This window comes from Epinephelus lanceolatus, chromosome 14 (genome assembly GCF_041903045.1).
Source record: "Epinephelus lanceolatus isolate andai-2023 chromosome 14, ASM4190304v1, whole genome shotgun sequence".
NCBI classification, from domain to species: domain Eukaryota; kingdom Metazoa; phylum Chordata; class Actinopteri; order Perciformes; family Serranidae; genus Epinephelus; species Epinephelus lanceolatus.
In genome coordinates, this window is record NC_135747.1 from 9535441 (window position 1) to 9553273 (window position 17833).

Below are 17833 nucleotides of genomic sequence, written 5' to 3' on the forward strand. Positions count from 1 at the left end.
AAATGGCCCGTGGCCCTTGCTAATTTCTGACACTGTATATACATCATCTATGTGGCATATACTGGTGATCTGCTATCTCAACAATAAGATCCCCTGTCCCAGCTGAAAAAAGCAAAAATGTGTCTATGGTAGGGAAGAAGGGAGTGGAAGAGGTTAAATTGTAATAGCTATAATTTCTTTGAACTAAAAATGTGTTGAAAAGGCACATGTATTTTTTTTTACTGCCAGTAGAGGGTGCTGGACCCTTCATAAAAAAAATATGAATCCAGCCTGAAAACCAAAATGCAGGTGGAAACCCCATCTGAGCAAATCATGTTATTTCAGGATGTATTTTGCTACTTAACATTAATATTTTGCACGAGATCGAAACATGTTGTTACTGTGATAGTAAAATAAGACTTTAATTACACATTTATGCTATTTGTGTATGATCAAAGCAACATGAATCTGTCCTCTGCAATACAACAGTCAAGATAACATCAGGAGAGTAGCATCCAGACCTCTGTCAGATAATATGGATGCTAACGACCTTTCCTGTCTACTGAGAGGAAAAAAGCACAGAGTCTGGAGTCATGACCATTTATGTTCAGATCAGAGTGCTGATGCAACTAAAGAACTGGCATGTTCTTTCTTTGTGTTGTCAGATAAAACATCTTAAAAGTTCTCAGTTTTCTCTCCCACATCCTCACAGTCATTTATCTACACAAATACATTAAGTCCTGACCTCCATTCTTCAATATAAGATATTTCAAAGTGCAGGCCGACATACACCAAAAAGAGCGCTTCTGGCATTTGTCAGTACCTTTAATCTTTATAATATTTGGCATTTTCATTTTGGGCTGTGACCTCATACCAGAGTCATTAGCGTAGTGTGTAGAATTAAAGCACTGTAACCGGCTATAAGAGCATGAGCCTTTGAAATTTGTGAAATGAACCACTAGCCTAAATACACAAACTAAAAATGTATTTCATGCATGGTTACATGAACTGCTATACAGACTTGGTAGTTATATCATAAATGTCCTAGCAACTACATCAGGTGCTATCATGCAGGTCTGATGGAGAAGTGGTAGCGCACAGTGACTGGCTGATATGTAACAACCACGCTAGAAAAAGACACCTCACAAAGATCCCCCCACATCGTTGTTGCAGCGTGGGTGAAAAGTAAAACTGAGTCATCTCAGAAGGTACATTTAGCAACAGAGGAAATCATCTCCCATTCCCCTGCTCCAAAGCCAACAGCAATGAGAGAATAAGAAGGTTGTTTCTTCAGTCAAGGTAAATAGTAAAGCAGCCATATCATCACTTTGGGGGCCAAAATATGCCACAAGATAGCCCTATTACATTTGCAGATTAAGAAAAAACTATTATAAATCTCATTTCTTTACATAAATGTTGGGAGGAATATATGAAATATGTCTTAATATAATACAGTCCAAAACATCACCAAAAGTAACAGCCTCCAAAATGACCTTTAAGTTTAATCTTTGACACAGGATCAACAAAAACATTTTTGCAGCACCGCTTTAGTGAATATTTACTTGTTTCTTATTAGATGGCAGCTGTCTGTTTAAAGTGTTTTCCTGCCAACATTAATCATTTTGTCAGTGCGCTTGGTACAGCAACCATAGCAACAATACTTTTACCCTCATGCTGTGTTACAGTTTAGCTTGAATATCAGCCATCAGCAGTTACAGCACAACACTTCACTTGTCTTGGCGTGTTGGTTGGTTTTCTGACTTTGTGCTAATCTGAAGTGTACATGTAGCCTGGTTCCAGACTGCTGAGTTGCTGCTCTGCTTTTTCTTTCAGTGATTAAAAAAAATATTTGTTGTTGTGCTTTTTGAAAGCTGACTCCCTGGATGGAAAAAGTGCTCAAGCAAATCAGAGCTTTGTGGGTGGTTAACCTCCTGTGCCAGACCCAGAAAAATAGTGACAGAACTAGAATTATAGTTTTGCGGTTGGGTGCCTCCAAGAACCAGTCAAGCTCTAGTTACAGTTTATACCCATGTCTGTGAAAACGTGAACGCTTATCTGACCAAATGTCTCCCCTTCTGTTCCTGAGTTATGACATTGTACAATGGCCAGAAAAGTGTTTTTGCAGAACATTATGATGTCACAGTGGAGCTGACCTTTGACTTTTTGCACATAAAATGTCATCATTTCATCTTTTTATCTTATTAGACATTTGTGTGAAATTTTGTTGTAATTAGTATATGAATTTTTGAGTTATGGCCAAAATATGTTTTGTGAGGTCATAGTGCCCTTGATCTTTAACCACCCAAGTCTAATAGGTTAATTCCTGAGTCCAAGTGGACGTTTTTGCCAAATTTGAAGAAATGTCCTTAAGATATTCTTGAGATGTCATGATGTTCATGAGAATGAGACGGGCGCAAGGTCACAGTGACCTTTAACCACCACAATCAAATCAGTGAGTTGTTGTATACAAGTGGGCGTTTGTGCCAAATTAAAAAAAAAAAAAAAAAATCCCTCAAGGTGTTCCTGAGATAACCCATTCAAACGAACGAGACAGGCAAGTAAACATCTGTGCCAAATTTGAAGAAATTCCCTCAAGGCGTTCTTGAGGTATTGCATTTATGAATGGGACAAACAGACGGACAGAAAACCTGAAAACTTAATGCCCCTGGCCACAGCTGGTGCTGGCACAGAGGGATAAGAAGGGCCCGAAAATGTTAACAAGCATGGAGAGCATGAGAGCGACACTGCTGTACAGGCTGTTCTAAGTCAATTTACAGAAACAACAGCTCTGAAACAGTGTTAATTTTGGCAGCCAGTTTAGATTTTATCTTAGTCTTTTGACAAAAATGCCACATTTCATTATTTTTTATCCATTTAGCTATCTAGTTTTAGTTGATGGCACCTCAAAATGTTTTAGTCCAGTTTTAATTGAAAAAAAGTCATTTAACTTTAGTCAACTTTTGCTCTAAATATTTTCTCTCTAAACTAATTCAACAAAACAAATATAGGTATCAGAAACTGGAATCAAGGTTGTGTCAGGTTTTGAAATTCATAAAGCAACTTTTGACTGCCTTAATACCTTAATATCCAAATTCCTTAGCTTGGTAATTAGTAGCCAGAGAACGTCTTTCCTTTTGCCATTACTTCAGTGCATTGTGTTTTACTTCATGATGATGTATAAATAAAGTTTGCACATAGATCAGTTATTTCTTTTCTGACCAAACCATTTTTATGCATTCTGAATATCTGATAGCCCACCACTAAAATTTTAGTCATGTCTTCTCAATGAAAAAATAAGTACATTACAATACAATAAAAAAAAACATTTTGACATGGTTTTAATTACTAAAATCTAGTTTTAGCTCGCCAACGTCTCGTCATTGTCATAAAAAAAAAAAAAAAATGCTGTCGTTGAACACTGGTCATCATAAGTTTAATAATCATAGATATTGAGTCTAGATTTGTTTGGTTGTTAAAAACGTCTTCTATGTCCACTTAACATGACAATAACAGAGAGGATGCATAATTTCCTTCTAACTGGTGAGGACAAAATCCTGCCAACCAAAAGCAGCTAACACAAAGTATGAACACAGAGTCAGCTAAATAATGATTAGCATGTAGCTTCCCAACAAGTTATGATTAAGTAAGGGTTCAGAAAAGCCCTCAGTTATATCCCTCTTACTTTTCATGTCATCCAGGTCGGCGCTTGCCAACATCTGGGCCTCAGCCTCATCAGTGGGCACCTGCTGGTAGACGGCTGTCTCCAGAGCAGTCATGCTGCCGATGCAGATCCGCTCCCGCAAGTCATAGTTGCTCCGCTGGGCACCCGCCAGACGATGGTGGACGGGCTTCCTACGGAACCAGCCGCGGGTCGTGGTTGAACTCAAGGGGTCTGATCCTCGGGGAACGCTGACAAAAAGCACAGACAGATATTGGTAAGAAAGTGTACGGACAATTGAATGTTACCATAATGAGCTCCAAATCATATGACATTAAGAAAAAAGTGTTTGAGGTTAAATGTTGCTGCTGACTAAGATGCTGTGTTGTGCCTCCTAATTGCAGTGCTGCCTCTTCACCAGTAGAGGGCTTCACAACACAGCTGCAGGCCCGGACCTCCTCACCAACCCTCTGAGTCATCCTCAGCTGTGTTCACTCAAACACAAGCCTGTATGGCACAGGCGTGGTGGTGTTTCTGTGCTTTTATCCCACCAGGCATTAGCAGAGACAAATGCCTGAATCACCATGGGGCCCCTGACCTCCCAGCAGCAAAATCCATACATAATTTAAAAATGATGAACAAAAACAAACAATGAATCCATATTCAGATGGTTATGGTTGTTTGCGGGCTCGATGGCCTTCTAATATCTAGAATCCTGCTGAAGCCATTAGTGAACCATTACTGCCTTCTGAGTTGTATATATATTACTGGTTATTAGTGTTGGTTTGTTTGATGCTCACATTCCTACTGAAACACTTAAGCTGCTAATGTAAAGTTCACATGCATACATCTGAGCCTGATGCATGGTCTTGTTTGCTCTATTCTGTACTGTGCTGTTCAGAAAAGCACCTGCTATATTAAAAGAGTTTCAGGAATATATTTGATGCAAGGGGTCAGTTCCAAATTTAGAAACCTCCGAATATTAATTAAATCATCTTTAATCCCGCTTTGGTATCCCCTCTAGTGCCATGGCTGGCAAAGTACTACTTTCTGTCAGTCTGGCAGGTAGCCGTTAAATTTGAAAAACATTGCACCACATACAATGTTTATGTGTGGATTTAAACAATTTATGGTAAACCAGTCCACAAGGCATATTAAACTGCAGGTAACCATAGCAACACGCTTCTGTGTAACATTCTTTTCATTCTACATTACCAGTAAACACTCCCTGGTGAATGGATTTACAGTAATAAAACAGTAAAGTGACTACAAACCTTTAAAGCTGCAAAATCAATATTTTATATCAATTAATTACAACGGATTGAAAAAGGACCTGTTCATAATGAGAAACTATCACTCAACGCTGCAGTTTCCCTCAGCTCCATGAAGCATTTTAGCATCTTCAAGCTGACTGTTTTAGTTTTATGGCCCACAGCAACACTTCATCCTCACTGTTCTAATCAGCCTTGTTTTCAACCACAGCAGGCAGCTGTTTATGGCAATAAACAAAAACCTGCCCAGCACCAAACAGCAGCAGAGACAGATATTTGACAGGTAGAATGAGTCGATGGAGACCCAAAAAAAAATCTAAAAGGACAGTCTACTGAATTTACATTCATCAGTGACCAGAGAAAAGACTCAAGATGAATGTTAATGTTGCTCCATGTCTGCTGGGTGTGCAGGCTCAGTTATCACAGCAGACATTTTGCCTTGTTAAAGTGGTGAAAGCACAGTTACTAAGAACATAAAAGTTGTTTCAGCCACATGGGGGAGGCAGAATAAGCTGTAAACACAACATAAAATATCGTCTTACAAAGTTCTTGTGGCAAATGTGTTTGTAATAGTTGCTTATTTTTAGCTGTGGCCAGAGGCTCTATTGGTCACTCTGTCTGTCGGTAGGTCCGCAGAAATACTGCACCCTTTGTGTGTCTGTTTGTGGGGAGAGGCCTGTAACAAAAACCTGCATACCTTCCAAACAGATTCAACAAAAAGACACACACACAGATAGACCGACATCCACAAACTCACAACCCAATTTTTGCCACTTCCCCCTTTTACTAGTTGTTGTAGGAAGGCATCGTTGTGACAAGTGCCAAGTGCCAAGTGTTTGTGAGATTGTGTGTGCGGGGCTTGGGGGTGTGTCAGCAAACTTTTTTTTTTTTTGGTGTCCTTTGTATCATTCTGTGTCCCCTCTGTAAGTTCAAATATTTTTGTGAATGCATCGCAGGCAAAACTGTTGAGTTCTTTTTTATCTCAGCAGCAGTTTGTGGAGTTTTTAGTCGAAGGTTGGATAATTGATCAGTTGATCCAATCAGAGCTGATCAGATCAGATGAGAAGAGCAGCTGCTGCAGAGGCAAGTGAAAGCAAACTTTCAGACCCAGCGCAGTGTACAATTAAGTTAAATTTTCACTGCCCCTGATGTTCTGCTGCTCCATCTGTGCCTGGAGTAAGCTCTGTGCTCAAAGACTATGGTGCAATCAATAACCAAGCAGTATATATATTCCAACAGTGCCTCTAAAATATAGTCCAGCCATGTTATTGTGGCAGGGTGGCCACAAATAAATGAATGTGTGGGAAACCCTGGTGTATGTGTGTGTGTGTGTGTGTGTGTGTGTGTGTGTGTGTGTGTTAAATATACATCTCCACTTCCTACCACTGTTCGAAAAATGAAGCCAAAATATCCTAGATTTGGCTGCTGCCTAAGAACTACCTCAAATGACAGACACAGTCTTTGGAAAAAATTCATTTGACGTGTACTTTGTTTAGTTTGGCCAATCCGCAGTGGGAGGGGCTTATGACCTATACTGCTGCCAACCACCAGGGGGTGGTTGAGATGTTCTAGCTCCACTTCTGGGGAGCTGTCATGGCATCCATCTTTATTACACACCATGGATGCGATTGCAGCTATTGCAAATTCACACTTGTTGATGCAGCAGACAGGCAGCAACCTTCCCATGTATGTTGATGTCATGTTTTGAGCAACTTGATAGTTGTAAGTCCAATATTCACTCTCCTTCAGCTGTGTTTTGGTTTCCACCAAATCTCTGGGGAAATATCTGGTTCTTTAGCTGCTAAGATCCATCTATTTCTGGCTTCATACTCATGCTCTCTCTGCAGTTTGGTGCTTGGAATGTAGGGTACAGTCAGTTTATCTGAGCTTTTTTTAAACTGAAAATAGCTGCTGCCACTGACAACAAGGTTAATAAGACATTAAATGTGTGGCCCGGAAAGCAAAGCAATTAGCTGAATGATGCATAGCAGAGGAAGGCTCAGTGGAAGTGATAATTGTCTGGTTTTGTCACTACAAGCGACACCTTTCACACCACAAATAGTAATTTAATTTGTTTACATAAAAATATTAACAACATAATATTGCAGTGTATCCAAATCTTCTCTTCTAACTGAATCAGTGTCGCAGTATCCACATGTACCACTACACTGATTATAAACCCATGCAGGTAACAGAGCTCAGGACAACTTGAGCATCTTGAGATGTTGAAATGGCCTACCTGTTGCAAGCTGCTTCCTCTCCATGCACCTCCTCATTCTGTCCAAGAATGGCAATTCCCCCATTAGGAGCCTCCCCCTTTATCAGAGTAGATGCGACTTTCCTCGACAGTGGGTGTTCTTCATCTTCCGAGTGGAAGGTAGCAGGTGGAAGGGGTTCCTCCAAGTCCTCTTTGCTCCCCAAACTAAACTGAGAGGAAGAGGAAAATTAGTGAGAGGGGAGGAATATATATATAACATACCCAGCAGAATGTCACAGAGTTTATTCTTCCTGCAACAATACTATTACATGTGCTCATACCTCCACAAGGAAGATTCTGGGTTAACTGTCTGGATTTATCTTGTGACCTTTACACTAAAGGTCCCAGGGTTCCTCAGTCTTATTTTACCTGTGGTTGGATATCAGGTATCTCTGTGGGCGTAGCAGCCACTCCCTGTCCATCTGTCTCAGACTCGGCCTCTTCCTCGTCTACCTCTTGGATGGTCGGTGTTACATCGGAGGGGGGAAGAGAGGTCTTTTTTTTCTTCCGTTTCTTTTTGCGCCTTCTGTCCGTGCTGTGCACCCTCTTGCGTAATCGCTGGGGCAGGGGCAGGTGGGTGGATAAGGGGTGGTGCGTATGGTGAAATGTGTGTCTGTGATCTGTGTTGAACAAAATGAAGAAAAAAATCAAAAGGACATCATGGTTCCAAATGTTCAGTCTCCTGATTGTGTAGACAGTGTCATACAGTGTGTCATTTCTGATCCCTTTGTACTGTATGTGATGTCTAGCTGCACAAAGTATGAGCAAAGTATGTACTTGATATTTCTATGAACAGATGGCATATTATTGTTCTATTGTGTTTTTGATATGAGACTCAGTTGACGCTGCAAATGGCAAGTCATGAGGTCTACTCAGGATGACAGCAGCCTCATCAGGGGAGGTTATTATTCTAAGCTACTTCACACATTTCAGCCTGTCACACAATGCTCCTGGACCTATTACTGATTTTTCTTCAAACACTGGGCAAAGAATTTTTCCGTAGTGGCATTTAATCCAGGCAATCTAAGCTCTAACACAGAAGTATATGCGTCACTATATGCATTCCAACCAAGACTAACTTGATTAAGAAATCATAATGTCAGTCAACTTGTATTTGTTGTTCTTACAGGAACACACTGTTTTCTTAGCTGCAGGCTTTTAATTTAATCAAATAAAACATGCAAATGAAAAAAAATGTGCTATTCTCAGAGGAAATGCTCTCTCCCCCCGATGCCCTATTAAACACTTGAAAAACACAACACAAACAGAAGCTTTAGATTTTAATTAACATGCAATAATGAAGACATGCACTGTTAAATACACATCAAAAAAGCAGCTCTGTCTAATCCCAGCCACTATTATCTCCAAGCAGAGCATGTGGTACTCCTCTGCTAATCTCTATATATTAATCCACTGATATACTTATATACACAGAAACTGTTGCCCTGCTCTAAATCTGATCTCTTAATCTAACTCAAACTATGATGGACAAGGTCAGCATCCCGCATCAAGTGTATTTATACACACATAAACACATTTATATTTAACTGGTTGACAACATGACACAATAATGTGTTTCTACAACAGTAAACACACATAATCTGGCCTTCCATTTATCCATTATCTGTAACCAGTATCCTATTTGGGGTAGTGAAAATCCCAGCTGACACTGGACGAGAGGTGGGGTATACCCTGGAGAGGTTACCACACAATCAGAGGGCTGATACATAAGCCCATTTTACACTGCCTGTTCAAGACGGGAATATGCTGCCTAGCCTTATGTATATAAGGTATGATCAAGGAATCACCTTTAAGCTGCCACGGGAGGTAGTGCCGGATCTGTGTATGTATGAACTATGAATGTATTAGGAGACCTGGATACAGCATTGATGGCAGGACCTCGTTCATTCCTATGGAAGTTGCTCAGTGGTGCAAGAAGCCAAAAAAGCTCTATTTCCACAGTATGAATTTAATCTTGCGGCTCTTTTAGACTTTCGAAATGTTATCAGACCAAACTGATTAAATCCTGATAGTGAAACAAGTCATTCTGCAGTGGTTGTGACGCTCCAAAAAAGAGTATCCACTGATATACAGACTTGTCTTTCTGAATGTAAGTCTATGGGGAAGAGTTTTTAGGGTCCAATGGCATCACTTCATGGACCCACAAACTGCAGCATCACTGTTTGGCCACTATGAAAATTGGCGCACTTCCAGGGGGCCTGGTACTATAAATAGGACAGCTGAAAGGACCATGGACAGGACAGGTGTGACATTTTTACGATGTATCCTAACAAATGTGATGTTTACAACCCACCACAGGAATCTAAAATCACACACTGGCATGGCACGATGCTGCCATTGTTTGGTTTTGTGTAAAAATGCAAAAGAAGCATGAGGAAGGGACTTCATAGTGGCCCTATAGCACAGTCTCTGTGTAAAAAGGCGTAAAAAGACAGACAACCATTTACACTCACATTGGCATCTATGGGCATCTTAGAGTCTCCAGTTAACCTAAACTGCATGTCTTTGGTCTCTGGGACGAAGCCAGAGAACCAAGAGAAAACTCACTCTGACATGGGAACAACATGCAGACCTCACACAAAAACACCAGAAGTATTTTGCTGTGAAGTGACACTGATGATCACTACACCACCATGCATGGATATGTCACTAGCTGCATAGCTGCAGGTATTCAATCATAAACTAAAGTATTTGTCAATGTATAACACTGACCAGAGGATGACACTGGATGGAAAGTAGTGGGATCACCAAAGTTATGGACACCATGCATTACTGCGCCAAATTTCAAGGTAATCCATCCAAAAGAAACCAGATATTTCACTAAGAACTAAATTTGTCAACCTCATGATAGTGCTAATAGAAAATTTAGGGGATCAGGGAAGTCAGTGTGATTCCTCCTCTGAGGACCAGGAAGAGCTCAACAGAATTTCATGGCAATCCATGTAATGGCTGAATAATTTCAGTCTACACCATTATGGTGAATTTTACTCCACTGAAATGCTTACAGATTTGATTATAAAAATGTTGATGTTGTATGGAATTAAGAATTTAATGGAACTAATGTTAACTAATCATAATAACTTGCTTTTTGATATTGATAATACTCAGTACTGGATTAGTCACACTTGGTTAATTGTAGGTATAATGTGTTTATGGTACTCGTACATGGTAGCTTTGCTTACATTCAAAATCTTTCTCAGTGTAGTGTCGGCCCATCCTGTCTCCGCTGGTGGAAGCAGAGTCACTGATGATGTCTGCGAAGCGCTCCACAGACAGTGCTTTCTCCCAGTTCTCCTCCTCCTCTTCTTCCTCCAGTTCCTCCACCGATCCTTCCTCATCTTCCTCATCCACCTTCACCTGCAGAAGGATGGAGAGAATGAGAAAACTTTCACACTGGGAAAAAAAGCACAGGAAGAAACAGTTGACACAGAGAGGACACTATGACATAAAGAATTGCAAGACAGCTCTAGCTGTGAAAGAAACAGGGTTTCACTGTGTTTTGAAATCTATAAGCGACCCTTAGTCCATTCCTTCATACAGAAAGCTACTGTGAAACTTGATGATTACATGGATTGTGCTATTCAGATGAATGTGTTGTATGTATTATCCAAGTGGGTGATCCAATCAGAAATTATTTTAGCATAGCACGTGTTAGCACTGATGTTTGAAATAACAGCAACCCAGAGAGCTGATTCACGCCAAACTAGAATTTCTGCTTCGTGGCTGTATGCCTCTGTGAACCACTCAAGTTTCTCTGACAGTTTCCATCCATACATGGATGCTTCACACACATTTTCCCCCAGACAGCACAGACGATCTACACAATCAACACAGTTTCAAGGTGGACACCCATGATTTGTGTCACCAAATTAATATCTGACCAAATATCTCCACATCTGCTCCTCAGATATGACATTGATTAATGGCCAGAAAAGTGTTTTGTAGAACTTTATGATGTCTCAATGAAGCTGACCTTTGACCTTTTGGATATAAAATGTCATCACATCATCATTTTATCCTATTGAGAATTTGTTTGAAATTTTGTCATAATTACCATAGGAATTCTTGAGTTATGGGCAAAAACATGTTTTGTGAGGTCACAGCGACCTTGACCTTTGCCCTTCAACCGTCAAATTCTAATGACTTTATTCTTGAGTCCAGGTGAACATTTGTACCAAATTTGAGGAAACACCCTTAAGAAATAATGTGTTCACAAGAATGAGACAGATGCAAGATCATAGTGACCTTGACTTCTGACAACCAAATTCTAATCAGTTCGTCACTGAGTAAAACTTATCTTTTGTTCCAAAGCTGAAGAAATTCCCTCAAGGTGTTCTTGAGATATCATTTTCATGAGAAGGAGATGGATGCAAGGTCACAGTGACCTTTGACCACTAAAATCTAATCAGTTTATTGTTCAGACCAAGTGAACGTTTCTGTGAAGTTTAAAGATAAACCCTCAAGGAGCTCTTGAGACAAGAATGGGATGTATGTACGTACATATGTACCTACGAATGCACGGACAGTAGGGGTGTAACGGTACACAAAAATCACGGTTCGGTACGTACCTCGGTACACAAGTCACGTTCGTTTTATTCGGTACAGTAATAAAAAAAATAGACAACTATTAAATATCTTTTACTTATTGGTAACCTTATTAAAACATACCACCACAGCAGTTAACTCTTTTTACACAATTTTTGAATGAAACAAATATATATAAAATCCTGCTTTTTCACATTGTTTGAATGAAAATAGAAATATAAAAGTGAAAAATAAAATCCTGCTGTTTTTTTAACACATTTTTTGAATGAAAAATATAAATATACATTTCTGCTTAAACAGTTTTACTCAATTAAAATAAAAAGTATAGTGCAGCTGGTCAGCTTTAAAGCCTGCTCAGATTCAGTTTTACTAGGAACTTACTTAGCTTTCCCACTTTGTTAAAATGCAGTAAACAAAACATGCTTATATCTAAAGTGCAGCTTAAACAATTTTACTCAACTCCAATGGCGTTGGTTATTTCTTTAGCACGATGGTCAGGGAAACGCTCTTTCTTTTTAAACGACGACGATATCGTAGTTTGCACCAGATTGCTTTTTCTAGTCGTTCGTAGTCGTACGTTCAAACTCGGGTGGTGTCGCTTTAGATGCGTTAGCATGTTAGACGTGTTTCCAAGTACATACCCGACCGCTGTTCTGCAGTGTCGGCTCACTGCTTTTGTCTTGTCAACTTGTTTATTTCCATCTTCGTATTTTACCCTGAAACCAAAGTGTTCCCAAACAGAGGACTTAAGGTTTGCGGATGGGTCTTCAGGTTCGTCAGGCTCACTTGCCATGTTGTCAAAATGCGAGAATGCGCTGCACAAAGTGAAAGCGGAGATTTACGGGACTCGGTCCGTCACTCAATTATATCCGTCGGGGAACTAGATATTTTAAATGGTTTGGCTCGCAAAAATGGAATTAAAATAAAACAAAATAAAATAAAATAATATCCTATGCCCAATAATTCGGTAGAGGGTCGTGCCGAACCGGAAGTCGCGTACCGAACGGTTCGGCACAAATACATGTACCGTTACGGCCCTAACGGACAGACAACATAAAAACATAATGCCTCCAGCCAAGGCTATCTCTGATGCGAGGCATGATAAAAGTAGAATCCTAATCAGGATGAACTCAGAACAAACAAATGTGAGGGAGTTCCATCACCAATTCAGTACTACATCTATATTATTGTGACTCCGTCTCAACGCACTGCATGCAAGCAGTTAAAATTGTGGAGAGCAAAAAAAATACAACCTACTGCCAACACAGCTTTTTATTGTGCCTGTTATAATTCAAGCCAAAGCCCACTGTGGCTGGCCCCAAACCCTGATTTTGCTTTGTATTTATTGAAAATACATTTTTAAGAAGCCTCAAAAATGCATTTTAAAATAATTCTGTTTCAGCAAAATGGGCACATAGTGTTTGTACAACCTCCACCTTATGTATGGAGGACATTAAATCAATACAACAAAGTGCTAAGCAGCAAAGAACTAATGCACGAGACATTCCCTAGAGACAGTGGAGGCTGAAGGGAGTGTCCTGCCAGAGCCATTCGGTCCCTGTGATAGGTCAAATCACTGGGACAGGCTCCTTCCTCTGCCTCAGATTGGTGCTTGCATGGTAAGCACTCTGGTTACAGCTCTGTGGTCTCCGATTTCTCTGAGCCAGGGCTCCATTACCTCCTAATTACCAGTGGGATGAAGGGACAGGATACGTTTAATGATCTGAGCTACCTATCTCCACAAGGCCGAGGCAGATGAAGCCAAACCAAATATAAAAGGGAGAATTTTAACTTAAGCGGTAAAAGCCTTGTTTTCACTGGACGGCCAGCTCAGTTTTGCTCATTACTTAAGGTTCTCTATATTCCTGAGAACCAATTCTAGTTTCATTTCAACCTCTCTGACTTCTTCCCTCCTTACCTTGCTCTGGTGAGCACTGTTTATCAGTGTAAGACTCTGAATTTAATAGTCCTAATGTAATGCATGAGGGAATAATACTCTTAGCTGTGGCAGATATCACAGTAAAGAGATTTCCTCTAAACCTGCTTTTGCTTTGCTCTAGCTCCATTGGTGCACATGACTCCAAACTCTTTCATGTCAGCTTTGAAGTCAGTTAGGGTGGGGAGACACAGGAGGAGGGCAATCCATGCCCAGGTGGTGGAGGCACTATGTGAGAAGGATTTAGATGACAGACAATAGAGTACAGTGATTTCAGATACAATGCATTCTATCAACAGTGGGGCGCAAATGGCAATCAGAGGTTTAAGAACAGGCTCCTATAATGACAGTGTTTGGATACACTGAAACTCTGCTTTCATCAGCACAGATGGAACATCCATTCTGTCTGATGAGAAATTCTAATGTCAGATAGAAAATATCTTAAAGTCACAGTGAAAGGGAGGCTAGAGCTTCTTCAGCTGCTGTAATGTGACGTATTTGTGGGTACATCAGTTATAAGAGGGATTCACATCAAATCAGAATGAACTGGAGCTCTCAAAGGTGGGTTTGCCTATGCCCAGTTCAGACCGAAGATTCGCTACAAGACTCAATAGTGTGAACTGACCTGTTTTAGCTCGACTCAAGCCAACTGATGGTGTCAGCATCATACCTACTGTACACTGGAAGACTTTGCAATACTTTTAAAAGACTATAGTCTGACATTCTCATACATCTAAAGACAATATGCATTATTAGATTTTGCAAAAACTGGGAATCTTGCAGGATGACTATTTGCAAGACTCCAACTAGATTGCTCCCATCCTGCTCCTGGCGAAAAATATTGCACCAAACTCTCGAGAAATATGATATATCAATACTGAAATACTGAAGCAGTATAATTTTCTACAGTATCTGTTTTGTCTGTATCAGATGTGTTTGGTTTCCTGCTGCCTCTTTCTTTGAGATAATAAATCTAGCATTGCCTTTTCTATAAATATGAAGACTTGGGCAATTCATGTAACTCTAATATTTATGTTACTCTACATACAGTAGTTGTGGTAAACATGGAAATATTGACTGTCAGAGAAAAATCTACCTTGTCAAGTTCTTTACATGTTGCCCCATGACAATTACTTGATTAAACAATTAGCTGACAGAAAATGAATCAACATTTTTTTTCATTCATTAAAGAGAGAGTTCAACCCAAAATCAAAAACACACTTTTTTCCTCTTGCCTGTAGTGCTTTTTTATCAATCTAGATTGTTTGGTGTGAGTTGCAGAATGTTGGCGATATCAGTCATAGAGATGTCTGCCCTCTCTTTAATACAATGAAACTAGATGACGCTGTGCTTGTGGTGCTCAAAACATCAAATATATATATATATATATATATATATATATATATATATATATATATATATATATATATATATATATTAAACTCAGTAATGTCCCCAGAAGTCACAACCTGGTTACTGAAGATAATCCACAGACCTTGTTGTGAGCTGTTTCATGTAGGAACTATTTTCTTTCTACTGAAATAGGAAATGTGCATCTACTCAGGTGCTAGGTGAGCTAGCAGTAGGTATGGTGAAAAATAGCAGTGCGCATAAAAAAAAAAAAATCTTAAACCATACATAGAGGTGCATGGGTGTGGCATGAATACAGAAACAAACAGAACGCTGTCACTGACAGATATGTGTACTTATGTAATATGAGATTTTGCTCATATTACATCAGTGTCTGTTTTTGAGCTAGGAGTAGATGCATGCTGCCTTCTGCACGGTGATACGGCTGGCGAGTGTGATTGGGTTGTGTTAATATTTTTGATTTTGGGGTGAACTGTACCTTTAAGCACAAATGCCAAACATCCATTGACTTCACATTCTCAAACATGAATATTTGCATTTTTTTTTTTAAATCTTTTTTGATAGTAAACTAACTGTCTTTGGTTCTGGACTATTGGACCAAACAAGTCATTGGATGACATTACCTTGGACTCTTTCTGACATTTGGCATTTAGCAATTAATTGAGGAAAATGTAAAAAATAATCAGCAGTCAACAGAGTGGATCATTTGACATGCTGTGAAACCCCACTGGAGCGCAAAGGATTAATATAATCCATTTTCAGTAAGATGTGTTGCCAACATGGAGATAGAAATCTCCTAATATTAATATTATTTTAATGAATACTGGATAAGAGCTCTCATCTCATCAGTGAGCATTAGCACTGCGGGTTACCATCGACAACAACCCAGTGATATTCGATGCATCACAATCCATCTACTCTGTGGCTGGTTTGGCCACTTAATCAATTATGGGGAGGGGAGGTTTCAATTAAAACAGCATGATCATCTGAGCCAAGCCGCTGTTCAGTTGAAAACATGCTGCTGTCTAACCTTTTCTCATGAACTGCTAAACTTCAGCTGCAACATTAATATTTCATATTTAATGGAATGCTGAGCCAGAGAGCAGCATTAAAATATTCATCAGCTGGTGACTAATATGGAGGAGGCTGTGTGTGTCTGTGTTATGTGTTATCTTGTTTGTCAGGATCAAATGCCCTCACAGTAGTGATCAGTGGCATATTTGTGTCCAAGACATTAGATTTAAAGCTACAGGTGGGTGAGGATTACTGGTAGGAGGTTACATATAGAGGTTAGGGATTGTAATAAGGCTCAAGTTTAAATCAACGAGGTTTAATTTTCAGGTTTAAGTTACTAGGAATATGCTCAGTAAAGCAGAGAAATTCACCAACAGTAGAAACTATTTGGACTATTTGGACTATTGAACCTGAATAGTTGTGGGCTAAACACACTCATAAACTTGCAGACCATCTAACCAATGTAATCAGTCTCTTCCATTTTGCTGAGCCCACCAGAGATCAATCATTACAAACACATGCTGAGCAAGTACCCACAAAACTCACTCATTATTCTACATAAAAGTCTGAACACCAAATATTAACTCTGAGAACTAAACTGGGAGAAATGTGTGTGTTAATACTGTACAGGACATCCACATTTTTCCTGATGTGATGGTGCAGCCATAAAAATATACTATAGGCATTATATACCTTACAAAAGATTTCTTATTGGGTACACATAAGGTACATAATACGGTTTCCCTATTTTTCCCCAGTTACAATTTTGGGAGTAGAAAAGCTCTTTTCAAGCCAAGACGGAAACACAACATTGTTGCAATACAATACTCAATAAACTGTCAGACAAAAGAGCATAAACCAAGTTAAGATACATACACATGTATTTGAGTTTTCATAAAGTAAAAGCATTAACCACAACTGCAAATTGTAAAACTGAATTCACCATGAGTAATAACCTCTGAAAAAGTCATGTCCTTCCACTAGTATTGGAAATAAGCACCGTCCACCAGCTAAATGCTGGTAAAATATACAAATGGCTGGTAAATTTGTTTCACTAACAAGTCCAAAAAAAAAAACAACAACAGGGGTAATCAATTCATTACCCCTGTTGTTGTTTTTTTTCCAATTGAATCCACTGGTCACAGTAGCAGGTGGACAAAAAAGTTCATTTCCAGCTTTTAAATGTGAAGGAGCTGCATGTTTTGCCCAGCTCTGTCCTACAATAACTCTAGAAACATCTGCAGAACATTGTAAAAGGGTGGGACATTTTGGTTACTTCAAGTGGCTGTTACTGTGTAACGTGGTCCCTAGTAGTGACAAACCAAATTAAACTTTGCAGTCTCACCTCTAATTTAATTTTTAATTTAATTCTATATACTTTATTAATCCCAGAGGGGAAGTTCAAGTTTTTCGCTCTGATGTCACATGCACACAGGCTATATAAGCTTTAAAATGAGAGATGTCAGAGCGCCCTGGCAAGGCGCCCCAAGCCGTTGGAGGTTCGCTGCCTTGCTCAGGGCAACTTGGCAGTGCCTAGGAGGTGAACTGGCACCTTTCAAGCTACCAGTCCACGCTCCATATTTGGTCCGGATGGGGACTCGAACCAGCGACCTTCCAGTTCCCAACCCAAGTCCCTATGGACTGCCGCCCCTACAGGGCAGGGATTACACAGCAATAACTTTCAACTTGTTGGTTTTATAGCTTGCACATTAAATGCTCTAATGTTCTGTCATAGCACTATTTTAGCCACAACTGTTTTATGTGAAATATCTCAGATAAAC

The 17833-nt window shown here is 39.7% G+C and overlaps 1 protein-coding gene across 2 annotated transcripts in view; it reads right to left on the minus strand.

Annotated features, from left to right (window-relative positions):
• The window catches only part of slc4a3 (solute carrier family 4 member 3), a 97266-nt gene that overhangs the window by 48060 nt on the left and 31373 nt on the right, over positions 1–17833 (minus strand). Inside the window, exons 3-6 of one of the 2 annotated variants that reach the window (XM_033617447.2) lie at positions 10369–10543; positions 7535–7785; positions 7148–7335; positions 3662–3888 (exon numbers count right to left, since the gene is read on the minus strand). In XM_033617447.2, the coding sequence (XP_033473338.2) occupies positions 3662–3888; positions 7148–7335; positions 7535–7785; positions 10369–10543 (841 nt within the window). Of the gene's footprint in view, positions 1–3661; positions 3889–7147; positions 7336–7534; positions 7786–10368; positions 10544–17833 lie in introns of those variants that run through there. The other variant, XM_033617448.2, reaches the window with a different exon arrangement.